The sequence below is a fragment of the Clinocottus analis genome, unplaced genomic scaffold (assembly GCF_023055335.1).
Source record: "Clinocottus analis isolate CAN_PGR_092001 unplaced genomic scaffold, fCliAna1.0.p SCAF_12, whole genome shotgun sequence".
Lineage (NCBI taxonomy): Eukaryota > Metazoa > Chordata > Actinopteri > Perciformes > Cottidae > Clinocottus > Clinocottus analis.
Window position 1 is genome coordinate 9226421 of NW_027175843.1, and position 18583 is coordinate 9245003.

Sequence of the window (18583 nt, forward strand, 5' to 3'; positions counted from 1 at the left end):
TAGAGTCGTGTTTATATCCAATAAAGCCTGCAGTGTTTAGCTTTCCCTCAGTGCTCACGCTCTTGTAAAACTTGACATTTCTTGTTTGCAAATGGAACGCCACTTTGTCCATGTTAAATCGTATTGTTTACCAGTGATACAAAGTTTCAAACTCAAGTTAAACCATGAACTTGATTCCAGTGACAGTGCATCAACATTTAGTTTTTTTTCTGTAGCCATGGGCTAGCAAGGCAACACCTAAAGGTAATGTAGACGGTGAAGCTATTGCTGCAGGCTTCTCAAAAACACATTCCAGAAGAGCTCATGGTCCATTTTTCATTTAGCTTTGACAGGACAATAGGGGTGAAAGTTAGCCACCTTATCTGTGAACTCTCCATGTCAGTAGCATGGTAAGGCAACGTGTTTTGAAGCATACATCAGGATGGTCAGGATAGGATTACTAGATTAGAGCTACAGCCCCCAGGGAACACAGTAAGACAGACACCTTCTCGTGCAGCCTCTAAACAGATTTTGTCATTCACAAATCCGTAGTGGACACTTGCTGTCCCCTGGAGCAAGACATTTCTTCATCTTTTACCCATTTTATATGATCCCATTGACCTCTCAGCTGGCTCATGTTAATGAACATGGTATGTGTGTGTGTTTGTGTGCAAGAGTGCTGAACGGCTGGGGGTGAACAGAAACCTGTGAGGCTTGGGGGAAGCAGAACCTGCATGCTTGAGTTACTGCTGCGTGCAGAGATGATAGACAAAGTTAATGGACTGTATGACTCACAGTCGGTCATGGTCAACGGCTAACCATGAATTCACTGACAGATTCAGTGAGGTCAGAGAAAGACTATGCAGAAGTAAAGTTTATAAGGCTACTTTTTTGGGATGGCAATATCTATCGACCAGTCATTATCACATTAGTGCAGACAGAAATATGAAATGTTCATGATTACCAATGGATGACTCCAATCTTTAGTGAACCCTTGACTTTACCTCAATTACTACCATGAAGTTGACAGTTGTGGTTCAGAGTGAAATATGCTTACGTTTTTCATTTTGTCAAAAAGTAGTTGATGGGCTCAATAGATAATAAAATACCTCTGCCAAAATAATCCCTGATGTGCTGTTTCTGCTGACTGTGTCTTCCCGAATATTCCTATAACGTGCAAACAAGAGTAGATTAAAACTTGCCCAATTGAAACTAATAATTGAAGACTCTTGCCATTTCTCTTCCATAGATGGGTTGGATGACAACCATTCTCTGGGTATACTGCCAACTTTTCATCAAATTATGCAGGAGCTGGGTTTACATACCCCAAGCCAGTTTGATGGCTTAAGACATTTAAAAAGTTAAAATTGACAATTTAATAGAAACTCGGCTAATGTATCCTGACTTTGGTGATCCCCTGAATTTCCTCTAGCGGCCACATCGAGGTTGACTTTTTTCATTTTATTTTTATTGAACAGAAATGTTGATTCCCTGACTCTTTGTTTTCCAATAGTGTGCGAAATACCCACAGGAACATCGGGGGAGTCCCGTCTTGTGAGTCAGTGTTAGCATTAGGCTCAAGTACAGCCTCACAGAGCTCTTAGTGTGGCTGAAGATCTTGTTTGATAACCATGGATCAAATTATTACAAAGGTGTTACAAATCTTTAGAAAGCCCACTTCAAGACCGACACAGCACTAAATGCAGACAGACATAGCAACGAGCTGATAAACATAGCGTATCATTCAGCAGAATCCAATATTACCGTTTAAGAGTTGGTATGGAACACACAATGAAGATCTCAAAAAGGTGGACCTTGCACGAACATTTGCTTCAACATAGTTCACCACATCAATTTCAAAGCTGGTGATATGTCAGTGCACCTTGTTTCTGCTGCCCCTAAGTGACCAAAAACTTCTTGGTATAATCACACTTTTTTGCATGTTTGACATTTGAGCAATTCTCAGGTTTCACCGACATTGAGTGTGATGGGATGCTCTGTTAATGTAAGGAATGCCTTAATTGCTACATTCCCCGACAGGGAAGCACTCTTTCTGCCAAACATGCACCTGCATGAACATATCCCTCAGAGAAACAAAAAGATAACCTTATCATCGCTTGCAGAAAATCTCCAGTGACAAAACACTGGCTTGAAACCACCAAAAAAGCCCAACAGAAGAAATAGCTGCCAATCGTATGTCCTTTGCATTTATTTTACTTCCTGGTGTTGACACACTTCATCACAAGCTCCATTGTGAGCACTGCTGTCAGCTTCACTCACATAGGCCCTCAGCCACCTGAAAGATAATTGTAAATGAATAATTAATTAATTGAAAGATGAGTGAGGTCAGAAGAGCAAGGGATGAGGAGGAATGTGAGGGAGCAGAGAAATGCAAAGCATCAGAGCAGAAGGGAGGGAGAGGGGACAGTAAAGACGGTAAAGATGTGGTTGAGAATGAGTTTGGGAAGGACCCTCTGAATGGAGATTTACACCAAAATAGATTGTGTCTGTCAGACCCCCCACTATGACGCAGGGCTAGACGACAATAGAAATGGCAGTCATTAGGAATAACTCTCAATCTTTCTTCCTCTGTTTTCCTAAACTTTTCTCCCACAGCCCCATCCCCCTCTTCATTCTTTTACGTCACCACAAACCCTTTTCCTTCTCCTTATCTCTTGATTGTTCTGTTTGTCCTCAGTGTGAAAATGTGTTTGGCGAACTTGGCCTTGTCTAAAAAGTGGTTTAACTGGTTGAAAAGGACTGTTCAAATGCACTCTCCAGACACTTCTGTTTGAATAGTGGACAAATACAACTCTGGATGTTGTTTGGAGAAAAAACCCATGGAGCAAAACTGTAGGTGTCCTATGTGTAGCTTAGGAGTAGTAGAATTACAGGTTTGAAAATGTGATTCAAATTAATGAACCTGGATTGTTTTAGTGGGACTATTTTTAGTAACAAGTTGTCAAATAAACATTAATCTTTGTGTCGATACAGCAAACTTTTTAGCAAACATTTGCCCACATATCTAGCAGACACAAAGAGACAATATTATTCATTTGGAGTCGTGTTTCTGGCCAAACAATGAATATGTTCAACATTTATTTTCTTTTTGCCCTGTTTTTACTCCCCACCAACTGTGGAAAATGTCTGCCTCTTTAGGCTCAAACTTTGTCTGCTGCTTAGAGCTACAGGTAGCATGGATTTATTCCAGCTTTTTAACTGAAAACAGCTGCCTGCTGCTTATGGAAGCAGCTCTGATTAGAGTGATGAGGGTAAACCAGTAAAAACGGCATAAAACCAAAACATTAAACTACGAAGAAGGATGCAATTTAATAATAAAAATGACCTTTGAACAGATTCAGGCAGAAGTATATGAAAAAAAGTGTTATTAAACATTATTGTTGTATATTTATGTTTTCTGTAGATCTATTGCATAATTCAAAATGCTTCGAAGTCATCCTGTTTTGTCCAAATCTAACTAGATTTCTTACAAAGAAGATATACTAGCAGAGGGAATAAGGTGGCCGGATGGCATTTTCTCAAACAAAACACACACACACACACACACACACACACACACACACACACACACACACACACACACACACACACACACACACACATACACACACACACACTCATACATACGAACACGCACACACACGCACACTCATATGAACACGCACACACACGCACACACACACACACACACACACACACACACGCACACACACACACACACACACACACACACACACACACACACACACACACACACACACACACACACACACACACACACAGACACACACCCTGCTGTTCCCGGTCCGGCCTCCCTGTGAATGAGGACTGCAGAACAGAGGTTGGCAGCAGTCAGCAGGGCTACGGATGCTTATCAGAAAGGCTTACAAATCCCCCCTGATGCTCCTGATATGAAGGACAATGGGTATGCGTGCGTAGTGGGAGCTCTCTTTAAATCCTCATGGAAACTGACTTCATACTCTGCTCTTTAATGAGGTCAGAGAATAGCCTACTGGCTGCATTTCATCACTGAATACAAGACATGCAGTCATAATAAACTTCAGTGAGGTGACCTGTATATCAACAATATCTTGTTCCTAAGGAAACATGCTGGACACACTGTACTTGGTTAAGTCAATACTTCAATCATTGGACATGACATAATTATAATTACTTTTACTTATGAGCTCTATTGAAGCATATTATCAACAAATCAAACTTAATAAACATATATATTTTGATAAATTCCACAGTGCTTTTCTTGTGATTCTGTCTTTGTCTTGAACTTGGGGTTAATTGCCCTGGTGGGAGCAGCTGTAAGGCCACCAGAGTTGCAGGTGAGCTTTCAACGGCATTCAGTAAACACAAGAGCCTCCCTCAATGTTTTGTATTGCTTCCAGAGGATGTGCCAATTGAGACTGAGGCCCACAAGACAATGAAACAAAAAGGCTTCAGCACCTGATGTTTTTTTCCATGTAGTTTCAAGCAAGCATTATGTCAATAAAACAAACTAAAGAAACCTCTTAATTTGGTCAAAATGATTCGAAATAACACAGACTATCATGGGGTTGACTTCTAGACCCGACCATGAATATAGGTGTTGGTGTAGTTCGTTATTCAGAGGGTTATTTCAGTTACCTCAGTGGGGCTTGGTGTTGGGTTCAACCCGTTTGGTGGTTTTGGGTGGAAGCAGAAAACAGATGTCGTTGACTGTCTGTCTGCAACCCTGGTTTCATATTTAGGTAATGGGGCGGGACACAAGGAGACGCCCTTGTAGTACGCTTTAGTGTGGTTAATGTGTAGTTTGCGTATTTTTGTGTATATTATATATCATACTATAACTGTGTTGTTTTTACTAACATGAGTATCGTCCATTTTCTACTGATTTCATGCTTTGCATACATTAGACACAGACCTGCACAATATTATAATAATATAAAAACTGGAATATGGAGATACACAGCTACATTTAAACTTTGTATAAAATCATTATGATGTATAATAATTTATTATGTGTTATTAGCCTGTACCAATCAGTCAGCAGCATTTAAACAGATAGTTTCGAAGTTTGCAAAATGTCTTAAAAAGTTCATCAAGCTAATAATAATATAAAATATTATGCCATACAAAAAGGACTTGTTAATTTATTGGTATTATATGCATATCTTTAATATTGTGGTAACATACAGTTTGATGTTAAATACAACTATTTTAATATTTTATATTGAATTTATATATATTGGCCTGTAGCAACTTAATTGTACTATCATTTTAAAAGGCCATTGTTGCAGAATATGTGTGCAGCATAGGTGAGAGAGTGTCATTTATAAAGCCTGAGGATTTTACGTTTCCTAAATTTGCACAATATTTGGTTATTCAATTGTTCTTACATGGTAGCTTTTTCTAAAATGGTCATACATTACACCATTTCTATGATAACATTATCAATGCATCATAAACTTTGCATGCCAAATTATAGGCATGCACGGACTTGAATTCCATAAAAACACTTGCATGATGTAAGAAACACTTATAAAGTTCAGCATTGTGAAATGTTGTAAACAGGAAATTCCACGTGTTCTTTTTTATTTCCTACTTGGCCGAAACTCGCCGGACTCGCTGTTTATTGAACGTCTGAGGCGATGCCATGTCAATGCGCATAGCCGTTAGGACCAGCCTTGGAGGCGTTTCTCTTCTGAGTTTCAGCAAGTGCAGAACAAGGAACAGGCTCAGATTCATTGAAGGACGCGGAGTGTAGCGCACACAAGATCGCCACAGTGGAGTTGAAGTTTACCCTGAGCAACAAAGCTAAACAAAAACAAATCTGTTCTTCTGAAGAAAAGATTTCACCGAGGGATCAGGAATCTAAACAGGTAAGATGCCTATAATTTTGCTCATTTGCGGACAAGACAAGACTTAAAAAATGAGATGCTCGATATAGGATAATCAGTGCATGGACATATACCTAATAAGTTTCCATCGAACCATTCTATAATCTCCTATAATTACAGATACAAACTGGAATAAAATGTATGACACATTTTGATATTAAAAAGAAAGTTTTTTTAGTATGTCTGTAGTTCTCCATCTTTCCAACGTGCCTCTTATTTGCCTCGACGCTTAATCACGGAATGAGGCTACTGTATACCGAGCGGACATCTGATAAGAGAAGTTTGTTTCCAGACTACTAGAAATCAGCAATGGCAACAATGATATTGTATGTGTTCGCCGTCAACAACAATCTAGGATCTTTTCGCTGGTTTCGGCTGTGCGTAATGACGCACAAGGCAACTCGTTTTCTTGTAATCAACGCCAAAACCTGGAGTTGTGTTTGAAAAGGAACATATTATAATCTCTCCAAACTAAAATCTAGGGACACTTTTGACAAACACGCTGCACCTGCACTATTCATGTCGGCAGCATTAGCACATGAAAATCGCTCTCAATCGCTTTCATTTTCTGTGTATTGAGTAACAAAAGACGTTTTCAGCTCATTTGTAAAAGGAGAAAGAGAGAGAGAGAGAGAGAGAGAGAGAGAGAGAGAGAGAGAGAGAGAGAGAGAGAGAGAGAGAGAGAGAGAGAGAGAGAGACAGGGTTAGGGTTAGAGAGAGATGGGCTCTACCTGACCGTCTCTGTTATCTGTTGATGGTGTGGGTGTTAAGAGGTTAATTAGCTTGAAGGCTGTGGGGCTACCTGGCACCTGGAGGTATTTTCCATATAATATAAGGGAATTAGACAGAGGCCATTGTGAGGGATTATCTCAGCATATAAATCCCTCTATTAGAATGAATAGCACTTTCCAGTGTCTCAAAATAATTGAAAGTGGAATTAAATGTCAAGTTTCTGACATTTCTTGAAACTGCTTAATCAAAAGCTGTGGGAGATTGATATTAAATTGAGGTAGCAACAAGTATGTGAAAGATTATCTCATGAATACATTACAAATAAGAGTCCTGCATTGAAAACAAAATGCACTATTTGTCAAATGTATTATAAAATATGCTATTGCACGTATTTTAAATCAGATGTGTATTATTATATTTCACAAGAGGATTTTTTTTTTTGCATTTACAACATTTTTAACCTGCAGACTAAGGTCTCAAATACTTGTTGTAGTTTAAAAAGTATATTTTCCCCTGGAGGCAGTGTAGAATAAAAAAGTAGCATAAAATGAAATTACAGAAATACAGAACTGACAACTAATAACAAAGCAGACACAATACACACTCGACAACTGCACATTATAAGAAGTTACAAGTATCCTTGTATACATTTTCCTTTTACCTTTTTTTATCCTCCTCTGTGACTTCGTGCCAATTATCCTCTGTACAGCACAAGTCTCCTCCACAGACAGATGTGTGAAGCGGTCACATTTCATTGTTTTCCGGCATGCTGTGTCTGTGTCACCCAGTGGTCGGTGACCCTCTTTTTAACCTCGGACGGACCATTTTGCAGGCGTCAAGACTCCTGCTGATTTCTGCACACAAGTCACGCCGTGGGCGTACAAGTCAGTCAGGGGCAACAGCTGGGTTAAGTCTCCCGTGTTCTGGTGTCGATCTATTACCTTTCACCTATGATCTTTTACACTGTGGCAGGCTGCCAGTTAGAGGAGCTAAAAAAGACATCACAGCATAAAATTAAGAGTGCAGGCCATGCAGAGTTTCAGAGGTCTTTTCAGGCTTAAACAAATCATGCCAGGTTATTAGCATGACAAGCTGCTCCAGACTCCCACCTCTGTGATCTTGCATATTGCTTCAGTCACCTTACTCATAGATTTAATGGATCCTGTTTCTGAAATTGTGTGCATGTGTTCCCAAGATATAAGACTCAGATGTTGTAAAATGACATATTCAAGGTTATAAGCAGTCTTTTCTTTGATCATCTGGGTGGTGACAGCTCCTCTCTCGCCCTGTCCTTCACAGGCAGAAGAGAAACATTAGATTTTTTTTTCTTACTATAACAAGCATGTTAAAGCAAAATATGGCATCAGATTTCCCACCCTGACCAACGCTTTATCTTAGAATGCCTGGAACTCTACGGAAATACACCATGTTTGGATTCCTCTAACCCACTTCCTTATGTCTAATCTGCACTCTGTGCTAGTGGAGCTAATGTAAACATTTATTGTACTGCCCCCGGACAGCACATCAATCACAGATAACTTATATGTTTGTGACACGCCAACAGAGAGTCTCTATTAACCCATGAAAGTAATGTTTTAACAAGTTAGCCGCATTAAGATTCTTTAGGATCTGGTGGCATACCACAAGTGGCTTTATATTTTATTAGCTTAAATACTTTGAATCCACAATGGTGAAATAAGCTATGTTTATGAACAGAAAATTGCTTCTCAAATATGATGACAGAAGGTAGCATTTAGTTGTCAGAAATTTATCCAGATAAATAAGTACACTGCAAGAAATGATGAATTGATTTCTTGTTTTTACAGAATCCATCCCAGTCGGAAGTGGTGTGCATTACCTCCCAGTGGTCGTTGGTCCTCTCCCAGTGTTGAAAAATGAGTCTGAGCACCAGTGAGCTGGAGGACCTGTGGGAGTCGTTGGGGGACCTCAACTTCTCCGAAGCCTTTAGCAACATATCGAGTGTGGATGCAATGGTGTGTGCCACGGCCTTCAACCGCAACGCTCTGCTCTACTCCATGTGTGTCCTCTACACATTTATCTTCATCGTCGGTCTTGCTGCTAACGCTTTGGTCCTCTGGGTAAACATTCGTGCCCAAAGAGACTCCACCCCTCGCCATGAGACACACATGTACATTACCCACCTGGCAGTCGCAGACCTATGTGTTTGCGCCACCCTGCCTGTGTGGGTGAGCTCGCTGGCCCAGCATGGCCACTGGCCCTTAGGCGAGGTGGCATGTAAACTTACACACCTGCTGTTCTCCGTCAACCTCTTCAGTAGCATCTTCTTCCTGGCCTGCATGAGCGTGGACCGCTACCTGAGCGTGGCGAAGCACGGAGACAATGAAAGAGGCACACGGAGAAAGCTAATCCGCACCACAGTGTGTGTAGGGGTGTGGCTTCTGGCTCTGGTCGCATCCTTGCCAGACACCCACTTCATACGTACTGTGAAGTCAACACATGGCGACACCATGCTGTGCAGGCCAGTGTACCCAGAGGGGAACCCCAGGGAGTGGATGGTGGGCGTGCAGCTGAGCTTCATCCTGTTGGGCTTTGTTCTACCCTTCCCCGTCATTGCAGTGTTTTATGCCCTGCTAGCCAGCGCTTTTACTCGCTCCTCGTCTTCTTCATCATCTTCCACAGTGGAGCAAGAGCGCCGTGTGAGCCGCAGGGTTATCCTGGCATACATTGTGGTGTTTCTGGGCTGCTGGGGGCCCTACCATGGTGTCCTCCTGGTTGATGCACTGTCTCAGCTAGGCCTGGTGCCTCTGACCTGTGGCCTGGAGAATGTGATCTATGTGGCCTTGCACCTCACCCAGTGTCTGTCCTTGCTCCACTGCTGTTTCAACCCCATCCTCTACAACTTCATCAACAGAAACTACCGCTATGACCTCATGAAGGCCTTCATCTTTAAGTACTCCACGAGGACGGGTTTGGCGCATCTAATCGACGCTTCCAACATGTCTGAGACTGAGTACTCTGCTGTAGCTGTAGAAAACCCACCACAGATCTAAGACAATTTGTATATCCAAATGAATATAAATGCAATACACACATATGTTACAACTGATTTGTTCTTCTTAGAATCTGTACACAGGCACCATCCTGTGAACAGAAATCAGCTTGAGTCATGTACAAAAGCTTGAAGACAAGGCTAATATCAATGTTGATTTATCAATTGAAAAGCACTTACAAAGCAGTTTTATTATAACAGCTGATTCTGAAAGCATATATTTCACTCACTGTCACTCATTTGTAAAGCCAATATGGCTAATAAGTCATTGCTTGTACTGTTGATGTATTACTGTGTGTGTATATGTGTGCGTGTGTGTGTTAGTGTGTGGCGTGTATAATCTGACAGGCATTGAATATCAATGTATGCTATTGATATTCAATGCCTGTCAGCAGAGAAATATTGTTAATCTTTTTTTTTTTTTTATAAATTTGTATTTATATACTTTACATTTTAAATGTGTTGCCTCCCTCGTGTAAATCATAGACATCACACACTGATGGCTGCTCAGTTCTCCACTTCATTCAATGCTGCTTCATCAATTTAGTCGAGCTACTGACTGGCTTAGTGTTTTAGTCCTGCTGTCTCTGTTTAATCATAACCTTGTCATATCAGTTGAATCCTTCAGACACAAACATTTTGAATTCCTTTTCCTGCAACTTGCACTTTTTAAATGATGTTCTAAGGTGCAGAGTTCGGGAATAGTTTGACTTGTAGGAAATGTATACGTCCGTGCACTAAGTATGAAGCTACAGCTTGTTGCTCAACTTAGTTTAGGAAACAGTGGAAGTGGCTTGCCTGGCTCTGTCCGAAAGATCCCCTCCACCCCAAGAATCTGCTTACGAGCATATCCAAGGTTTACTAATTAACATGTTTATTAGTTTGTTTGATTCATACTGAAAACAACCCTCTGTGGAGGATTAAGTGCTGGACCATGTCTTTGCTTGGGGGCAGCGACTCTCTGTGTTTATCAGTCGTTGTGCCCAACTGAGCTAAAACAATCACATGCTGGCTTTAGCTTCATATTTAGCATACGGATAAAAGAGTGGCTCTGTATTGACCCTCTCAACTGATGTAACTCTCTCTGCAATGAAGCAAATAAACATATTTTACTTAAGTCGAAAACTGAGCTGTAGTGCTTGCATGTGGCACACATGGCAAATCATTAACTTCTCTGTTTTCTTTTGGTTCTAAATATGTCCAGTGTCTGGATGCTTCAACTTGGACTACTGAACTTAAAGAGTATATGTAACTCTTGAGTCTTTTATATACACTATAATGTAAAAAACTGTATTGTCGCTATATTTTGCATCAATGCTAATAGTGGAAAGGATGCACATGTATGTGCACATGTGTACATCAACGTGGTGTTTATCCTGCTATGTCAGCACATGGGCCACAGATGGCAAACACCTTTATGACCAAATAACATTAAAAAAATACCCTAAATACTTGTATCTAAGCAGCAGCTGTGATGTGTAACAACAACGTGTGTATTCGGGACCACATAAAAAAAGAAAAACATCTTTACAGAGTTGTGTGCGTTTGTGAGTAGTCACAGCTTGACTCACAGAAATGAGGTTTTATGTGTCATAAATATTGAGTTATACAGTTTACTCTCATTTTTAGGAGGCACCATACTTCTTTGAGACTCTGGCAAAGAGCACATTGTGTCATGTGATTGATTACACAGACACTTTTACATTGAGATGATTTCTTCCAAAAGAGTGGGGACACAAACATGTGTCAACAAGAACAGAGGCATTCCTTTGGTATTGTAATGTGTGACATGTGTCTTAGTTATATATTAAATACTGTCTCAGTGTCTCAGTTTCTTTGGTTCTTGTTAAATTAAGCTTACATTTTAATGACCTAAAATAATATGTTTCAGCTGAGAAGCTCCAATGACATTGGTTTTGTAACTGCTTTTACTACCATATTTTACTGCCAAGCCATTTGAGGCACTGGATTCATATATAATAAACAAACAAACTCATCCAGCTAAAATATAACATCACTTTTTGATGTATGCTCTGTACATGCAAACCACTGTTTGCCAGGCTTTAGCTTTTCAGTTCACGTCATAACAACTTTATTTCAGACTGCAAAAAACGAATGAGATGTTACTCCTGCTAACTTAAAGGCACAGTATGAAGTTTTATTTAACCATCTTATTGTTGATATTTCAAATTGTTATTGCAAGGAGGACACACACTTCAGTCACTCTTCAGTAAGAATCTATTTCCTCAGGATATAGGAAGGAACACTAGATTGAATTGCTTCTTAACTGTACTTCTCAGGCAAAAATATCTCCCAGAGAAATCACCACATCCCTCCGCCGAGAGTCGTGTGGTCTTTGGCCACCAAGATGATCTTTTTCATTGAGCTCATTCTCCCATAAGAGGGGGAGAAGGCTGCCTGAAGAAGCGGAAGGCTCACAAATGGAAGTTGATTTTAAGGAGGGAATGGGGAGTGTCGTCAATAATACTGAGGATGACAGTGGCAGGGGAGTGTCCATCCCACAGGATAGGTCAAGCACTAGGGTTAAAGGAGCAAAACACTGATGAAGTGACATCTTACCATTTACCGACTGTATATCCTTCTACATTGTTAGGGGCATATTGTCACCTTTAATTGGGCTTAAGTGTTTATTTATGTTCCCACTAAATGTACTAAATTATGTAAAGAATGCAAAAAACAAACTCTAGTGTTTCCTCTGCAAACCATATATGTTGTAGTTAAGGTGATCACTGCTTTTGTCTTATAGAAGGTTAGTCTCATACATTTCATTACATTACTATTTAAATTATCCTTATGTGGTTTATATTGTTAAAAATCTGTACATTTACATTGTACATTTCAAACCCAAAATAATCTGCATTCCACTCACTACAAAGTTGTTTCATTTACACATGTCATTTTGTTTAGTGAGTCAGTTGGTGAAAGTTCACTGACCTGTAGCAAGCCATCAGCAGGCTGCAACATCAGGAAGGAATTGACGGGTTTCAGGTCAGACGAGTAGGTCCTGTGAGGGGAAAATTATTCAAATAAGAAAGGAGAGGAAGTAAGTGGCAGAGGCAGAGATGACCACCACATACCAGGAGTGCCGTGAGATCAAGGCGGTTTCACAGGGGAGACGGAAGGTATCAACAACAGATCAATCACTTGGTTTGACCTTTGTGACTGCCCGCACAGCTTCCTCATCAGAGTAACCAACGGCACTCATGACCTAACTTCACCAGTGGTTCAGCAAAGAGGAAGGCTGAGCTGCCCTCTCTCAACAATGCAACCCTTCAACACATCCTGTCAGCAAGACTATCTCAAGGGCACCACAGCTGGTGAAATGAGCAGATACTGAAATAGGAGGCCAAAACACTGTTAATATGGTGAGGTGAGAGGTGAAAAAACTGGAAAAGAAGGAGGTGTAAGTCAAAAATGTTTTCAGACGTTAGTGTGATGAGGCAGACAAACAAGAAAAGTATCTCTGAGGGAATCGTTGGTTGTCCCCCCCACCCTCCCCACCCCACCCCACACATTCTTCCTCCTTGTCCATCCCTGATGCCTACTTTACGGACAGTAAAAATTCAACAACTGCCGACACATCAGTGAGAGATTTGGGTGTGTTATGCTAATGTGGCCGTGAGCGACTAGTCTCAAGCCGAGTCTTCACCTCTATCTCATTTTCCAACTTGAATCCTTTAGCCCCAACTAACAACTCCACTATCAGCTTCTGAGCAGCTTCCTGGAGCCACAAAATGTTTCATACAACGTTCACAAATATGCAGCAGCACTCCCCAGGATGTTTAAACAGACTCGTAAAATCAATGGAGTTCCCCCTCTACACTCACACATTCCAGTTTATATTAATCAATAGATCAAGATACCACAATATAATTGCCAACCTTAGGGCTTCGAGGCCCAAGTATGGGTCCTTGGGGCAGCTTCCAATTGGTAATCCAGCCTCAGACATCACTTGTTAAATTTTTCACGCTACAAGAATAAAAACACCCTAAAGCGGTGGTTATATAGGCTACATACAGACCGCACACACACACACACACACACACACACACACACACACACACACACACACACACACACACACACGCGCACACACACACACACACACGCGCACACACACACACACACACACACACACACACGCACACACACACACTGAAGATGCAGGTTTAGATGGAAGTCAATACAAGTTTTAATTATAACTTGAGATCAGACCTTCATTTTAAACTATTCCACCCATACAGTAGATACTCAGGTGCTGCAGTCATGTCTGAATACACTCAGTGTGAGTGTAACACACACTTCTGCTGCTGCGTGACTGAATGCCTGTGTTTTACTTGGCACGCACATATGCCGTAAAGTGCCTCGCTTCCTTTTACAGTTTACCACTTTTGATTCTCCTCTGTTCCCGTTGTAAGTTGCTTATACAGTACACAATGTGTCAAACACACTTAGGAGCCCATCTTCTCCTCCAACCCAAACTACTACTCCGTGTAAAATCTTAAACTGGCAACACAGGCGTGAACTCTAAAAGTTTCTCATTCTCAGTGTTGGCAGTTTTCTGTTGTTACCTGGAAGGCATACAGAAGTCTAAACTGGTAAAACAAAAGATTTTGTGAGATTCTGAAAAGCTCAGTGGTTTAACACTGCATACTGAAATCATCCAACATCCAGCTCTGTCGTGGCTTTTCTGACGGCTGGTTTGTGTATGAGTGACAATGCATTCTAATTTGTTTTAGTTTGATTAAAAAAACGTAGGAAATGGGCCAGAGACAAAGTTGATTAGGTAGTGTTGCTTTACAGCAAAAGGATAATCTCTACCTTATGTGAAGTAGAGATAGCATTAATTAATGATGAAACAGGGAGGGGTAGGTGGAGAGTAATTTAGAGCAAGTGGACATTTTTTATGTTATCTACTTGAGGAGCACACTTTAAAACTGTACTAAGCACTCACATAGCAGGCTATGTTTATGCTTTATGCATATGTAGTTGTAAATTACATTATTTCTGGTCCATTTCCAAGCATTTGGAATAAGTTCAATTCCCAATCAAGACTGTACTTGTTTCACTTGGTCTCGCAGGAATTCCACATGAGGACTCATGCGTGACGAATAAAGACTGTTGAATTATGAAATAAGTAGAAGAGGAAGGCAGCAGATGCTTGTGCTCACAGAGTTTTTGGTGTGAATATAAAAAGTCATAGGATAGGGTTAGTTTAGCACTCCCGTCAGAAGAGGAGGACAAGTGCTACGACCAGATGTCGGACAGATGTTCAGTCAAAGGGGAAAGGACAAATTTGAGTTAAAAGACCATCTCGAGTTTGAATCAAACAACACTGATAGCAGATGTCAATTTCCAAAGTAATGGCTTTTTAACTTTTTAAGCTCAAGGTCCTTGTGTGCACAGGAATAGATCAAGATAAACTGAAATGTTGCTGGGTTCAAGACTTATGATGATACAGTAAGAGTCTTTGAGGGCAAATTAATTATGCATACGGTATTTTCTGAGCTAAAGGTTGTAGAGTAGAAAGACAAAAAGGGGATTAAAGTATATATATATATATATATATATATATATATATATATATATATATATATATATATATATACATATATATATATATATATATATATATATATATATATATTCATTTTTATGTGCAGAACTTGATGTACAATAGTTTATTTTGGCTCTTTACCTGTGTACAACTGGCTTTAGTTCAATATTTTGCTTTTATAGTTAGTATACATAGGCCTAATGTGTCATGCTATTTATATGTGATGAATATGTTTGTTGATACAAAGTCCAAGTTCATGGGCTGTTCATTAATAAAAATACATGTAGACATAATCAATCAAGCTGTTGTCTTTAAAAAGCTTTGCTTAGTTAGACTGACATTCTGTGACTGTTCTTCCTTTTTTATGGGGTTCACCAGAGCTTTGTGTACATCATGTAGCCTAAACCTGAATGCTCTGCGCTAAAAAAAAGTATTTCCTGTACTTTAAATACAAAATACATGTATTGCATTTTGTTACATTTTCTGGCACCAGTATTTTGTATTTCATTTTGATACATTTATTTGAGGGGTAATTTGTATCAAAATACATTTTGATGTATTTTTGCCCATCTTTGATCACTTGCACATTTTACAATATTTTCCCAATAGATATTACAAACATATTGATAAGAGCAGCTTTGAAGATTGTGTGGCTTTTGTACAATAATCCTGGATGTTAAAAAATTGTAAAACATAACTTTGTTTGATTAAAAAACATTAAAGCCTAGCTCTATGGTTCCGATGGCTGAACTATCCACCGTAGTTGGGTGCTTGGACTGGATCTCTTCCTCTTATTTAAGGTTCAAACACAGATTAGACACAGAGCGCTCCAAAATAAGCTTCATATGTACAATGAATAATGGGCTGTGATGTTCCTTTCTGTTATACCACCGCATGCCGGATAGGGCTGAGCCCTTCATAAACCATCTTCCGCTTATTGTTAGTGCGAAAACGCTAATCTCTTCCAGATCCACAAATGTAACTGTATAGGCTGGACACATATGGCTGTGAAGGCTTGATATTTAGGAGGACTGATTTATACCGCACTCCGTGCCTAAGCCACGGATCCGGTGTTTAGACATCACCTAATTCATCTACCATCCCGTCGGCTTTAAGAGCTGAGCCTGATGTGCAACTTTAAGTTCTCCTCCACTCCATCAGCTCAGCAGCACGCTTGTGTCAGAGCCGTTGATGAAACTTCAGAGATGTGTCACAGAAGAGCAGGCAGCTGCTTTACGGCTTATGGAGGCATACAAATCCATACAGACCATTTGCCTGCAATTATTCAAATATCTGTGATACATTTACAAGCAATGCAGTAATGTGTTTGGCGTTAGGAGGAGGTTGATTATAACTTCATGTGGAAGTATCACTTTACTTATATTCAACCATTGTTTATTCAACTAATCGGTCTTTTAATCTTTTCATTTTAAGTATTTTATGTTTCTATTGTGTGGATCATGGGAATGGACAAAGAACATGTTAAACCCAAAGAGTTATAATGTGCTGAGCGCACACATCTTGCTTTAGCACACGGTCTGGTTGTGTATCACTCTGTGAAATCACTCATTTTCCCGACATGGATAATGGATGACTTACCCAGAGCACTTTGAGACTGGCTGCAGGTAATAATAGCTTATTTTGGTTCCTGTGAGAGAATGATAGAATTAAGCCGTCGACCCACTTTCATCTTAACAGTGACAGCTAAATTCAAAAGTAGGATTTATTTCCTCATTTAAAGAAAAAAAAAAAGACAAAAAAAATAACGTTTGGCTGTGTGTGATGTTTTGTCTGTGATGGTGTTTAAACAGACGAATGTCCTCCTTTGGTTCCTGTCTGGGGTCAAACTCTGGCATTTGGCTGAAAAAACAAGCATGTTTATTCAAACAGAAGCAAAGCGACCCAGCCAAGTCAACATGACGTCATTGCACCAGCACCCAGTTTATTAAGCTCCATAAACTTGCAGTTTCCTCCCCAGTCTTCTTTCTTTGCAAGACATTCACAAGACATCCCACATTCCCAAGATGTGTCCTAAAAAAATAGTCTTTGTTCAACACTGCAGAATGAAACGCTACACCTGAGATCAAAACATGGAAATCCCCCAAACTAGAGTTTGCTACATTTAGCTTCACAAATGAATGCAGCACACACAATAGCAATTCTGTTTTTCTGCATTCTGATGTTCTCATTACTATCACTGAATGTTTCCTTCGCACAATTTGAACCCACCACAGGATAACAAATTCCACAGAGAATAGTGCATGTTGCCAAAGATGTAATTCATCTTATTTGGGTTTTGTCCGGAAATTATTAAATATCATTAGAACATATGAATTCTGAAAATAATAATGCCATGTAAAGCGATATTCCAAAGTCAGTATGCTCCCAACAAAAACAAAAGAACAACAAAGAAAAAGACATGGTACGAATGAATTATTTTAATTTTGACTGTGTATGCTCATTCTCTACACCTGCTGACTCCATTACAGGGTCAACAGGAAGATCATACACTAATCTTGCACCATGCTTTGTGACATTGCTTTTCAGTTCATACGAAACAACAAAGATCCAGGATGAAACCCTAGTCTCTCCTGCCAACGGTCTCCTAGAACTAACGATACATTTACATTGCCTACTGTCAGGCCCGGTGATAAGGGGGCAAAGAATGGGCAAAAGGGATGGACCCAAAGTTGAAGTAGAAATGAAGTAGTCGAGGAATGACAGAAAACAGTTTTAATGAACAGGCAAAATGCTTGTATAAGACAAAAGCAGTGGAATCAAAACGGTAAAACAAACAAAAATGAAAGAAGATTAATAAAAAAACAGGCAAAACAGGATCAGGACGCAGACAGCAGAGACTATACCTATAGGAGCAGGGATTGAAACAGATGAACCGATACTGGGGCAAACAGGGTTTAAGAGCAGTTATTATGGGGGAAAATGCCTATGTTGTAATTAAACCACCAAAACCTTTTTGTGTTTCGACATTAGCTGGAGTTTTGGTTACTTTGCTTTTATCCATCATGACTCAGCAATTCACATTTACAGACCCTTTAACTCTAATATCATTGTATACAACGTATGTACAAAATGTTAGCAGCAAATAGTCAACAATGTCACTGATGATATGTCAGTGTTTAAGTCTGTCTGCCTTTGAAAAGAAAGGATCTCTGTCTCTCTCCTCTGCTTTATTGTTCTTCTTTTCTGGATAGCAGGACAGATAGATCCCTGCATGATATCAGTTTTCAGGGAGTTTCTCTCACTATGACAGACACACACACACACACACGCACGCACACGCACGCGCGGACACACACACACAATTTCCACCCTGAGGAAAAGGAATGTCTG

The 18583-nt window shown here is 40.0% G+C and overlaps 1 protein-coding gene across 1 annotated transcript; it reads left to right on the forward strand.

The window, feature by feature from the left end:
• Nucleotides 1–5746: 5746 nt before the first annotated feature.
• LOC137782809 (atypical chemokine receptor 3-like) lies at nt 5747–11410 on the forward strand. Its single transcript, XM_068572452.1, has 2 exons — nt 5747–5873; nt 8450–11410. The coding sequence occupies exon 2, from the start codon at nt 8519–8521 to the stop codon at nt 9653–9655; it is 1137 nt and encodes a 378-aa protein (XP_068428553.1). The 5' UTR covers nt 5747–5873; nt 8450–8518; the 3' UTR covers nt 9656–11410.
• The last annotated feature ends 7173 nt before the right edge of the window (nt 11411–18583 follow it).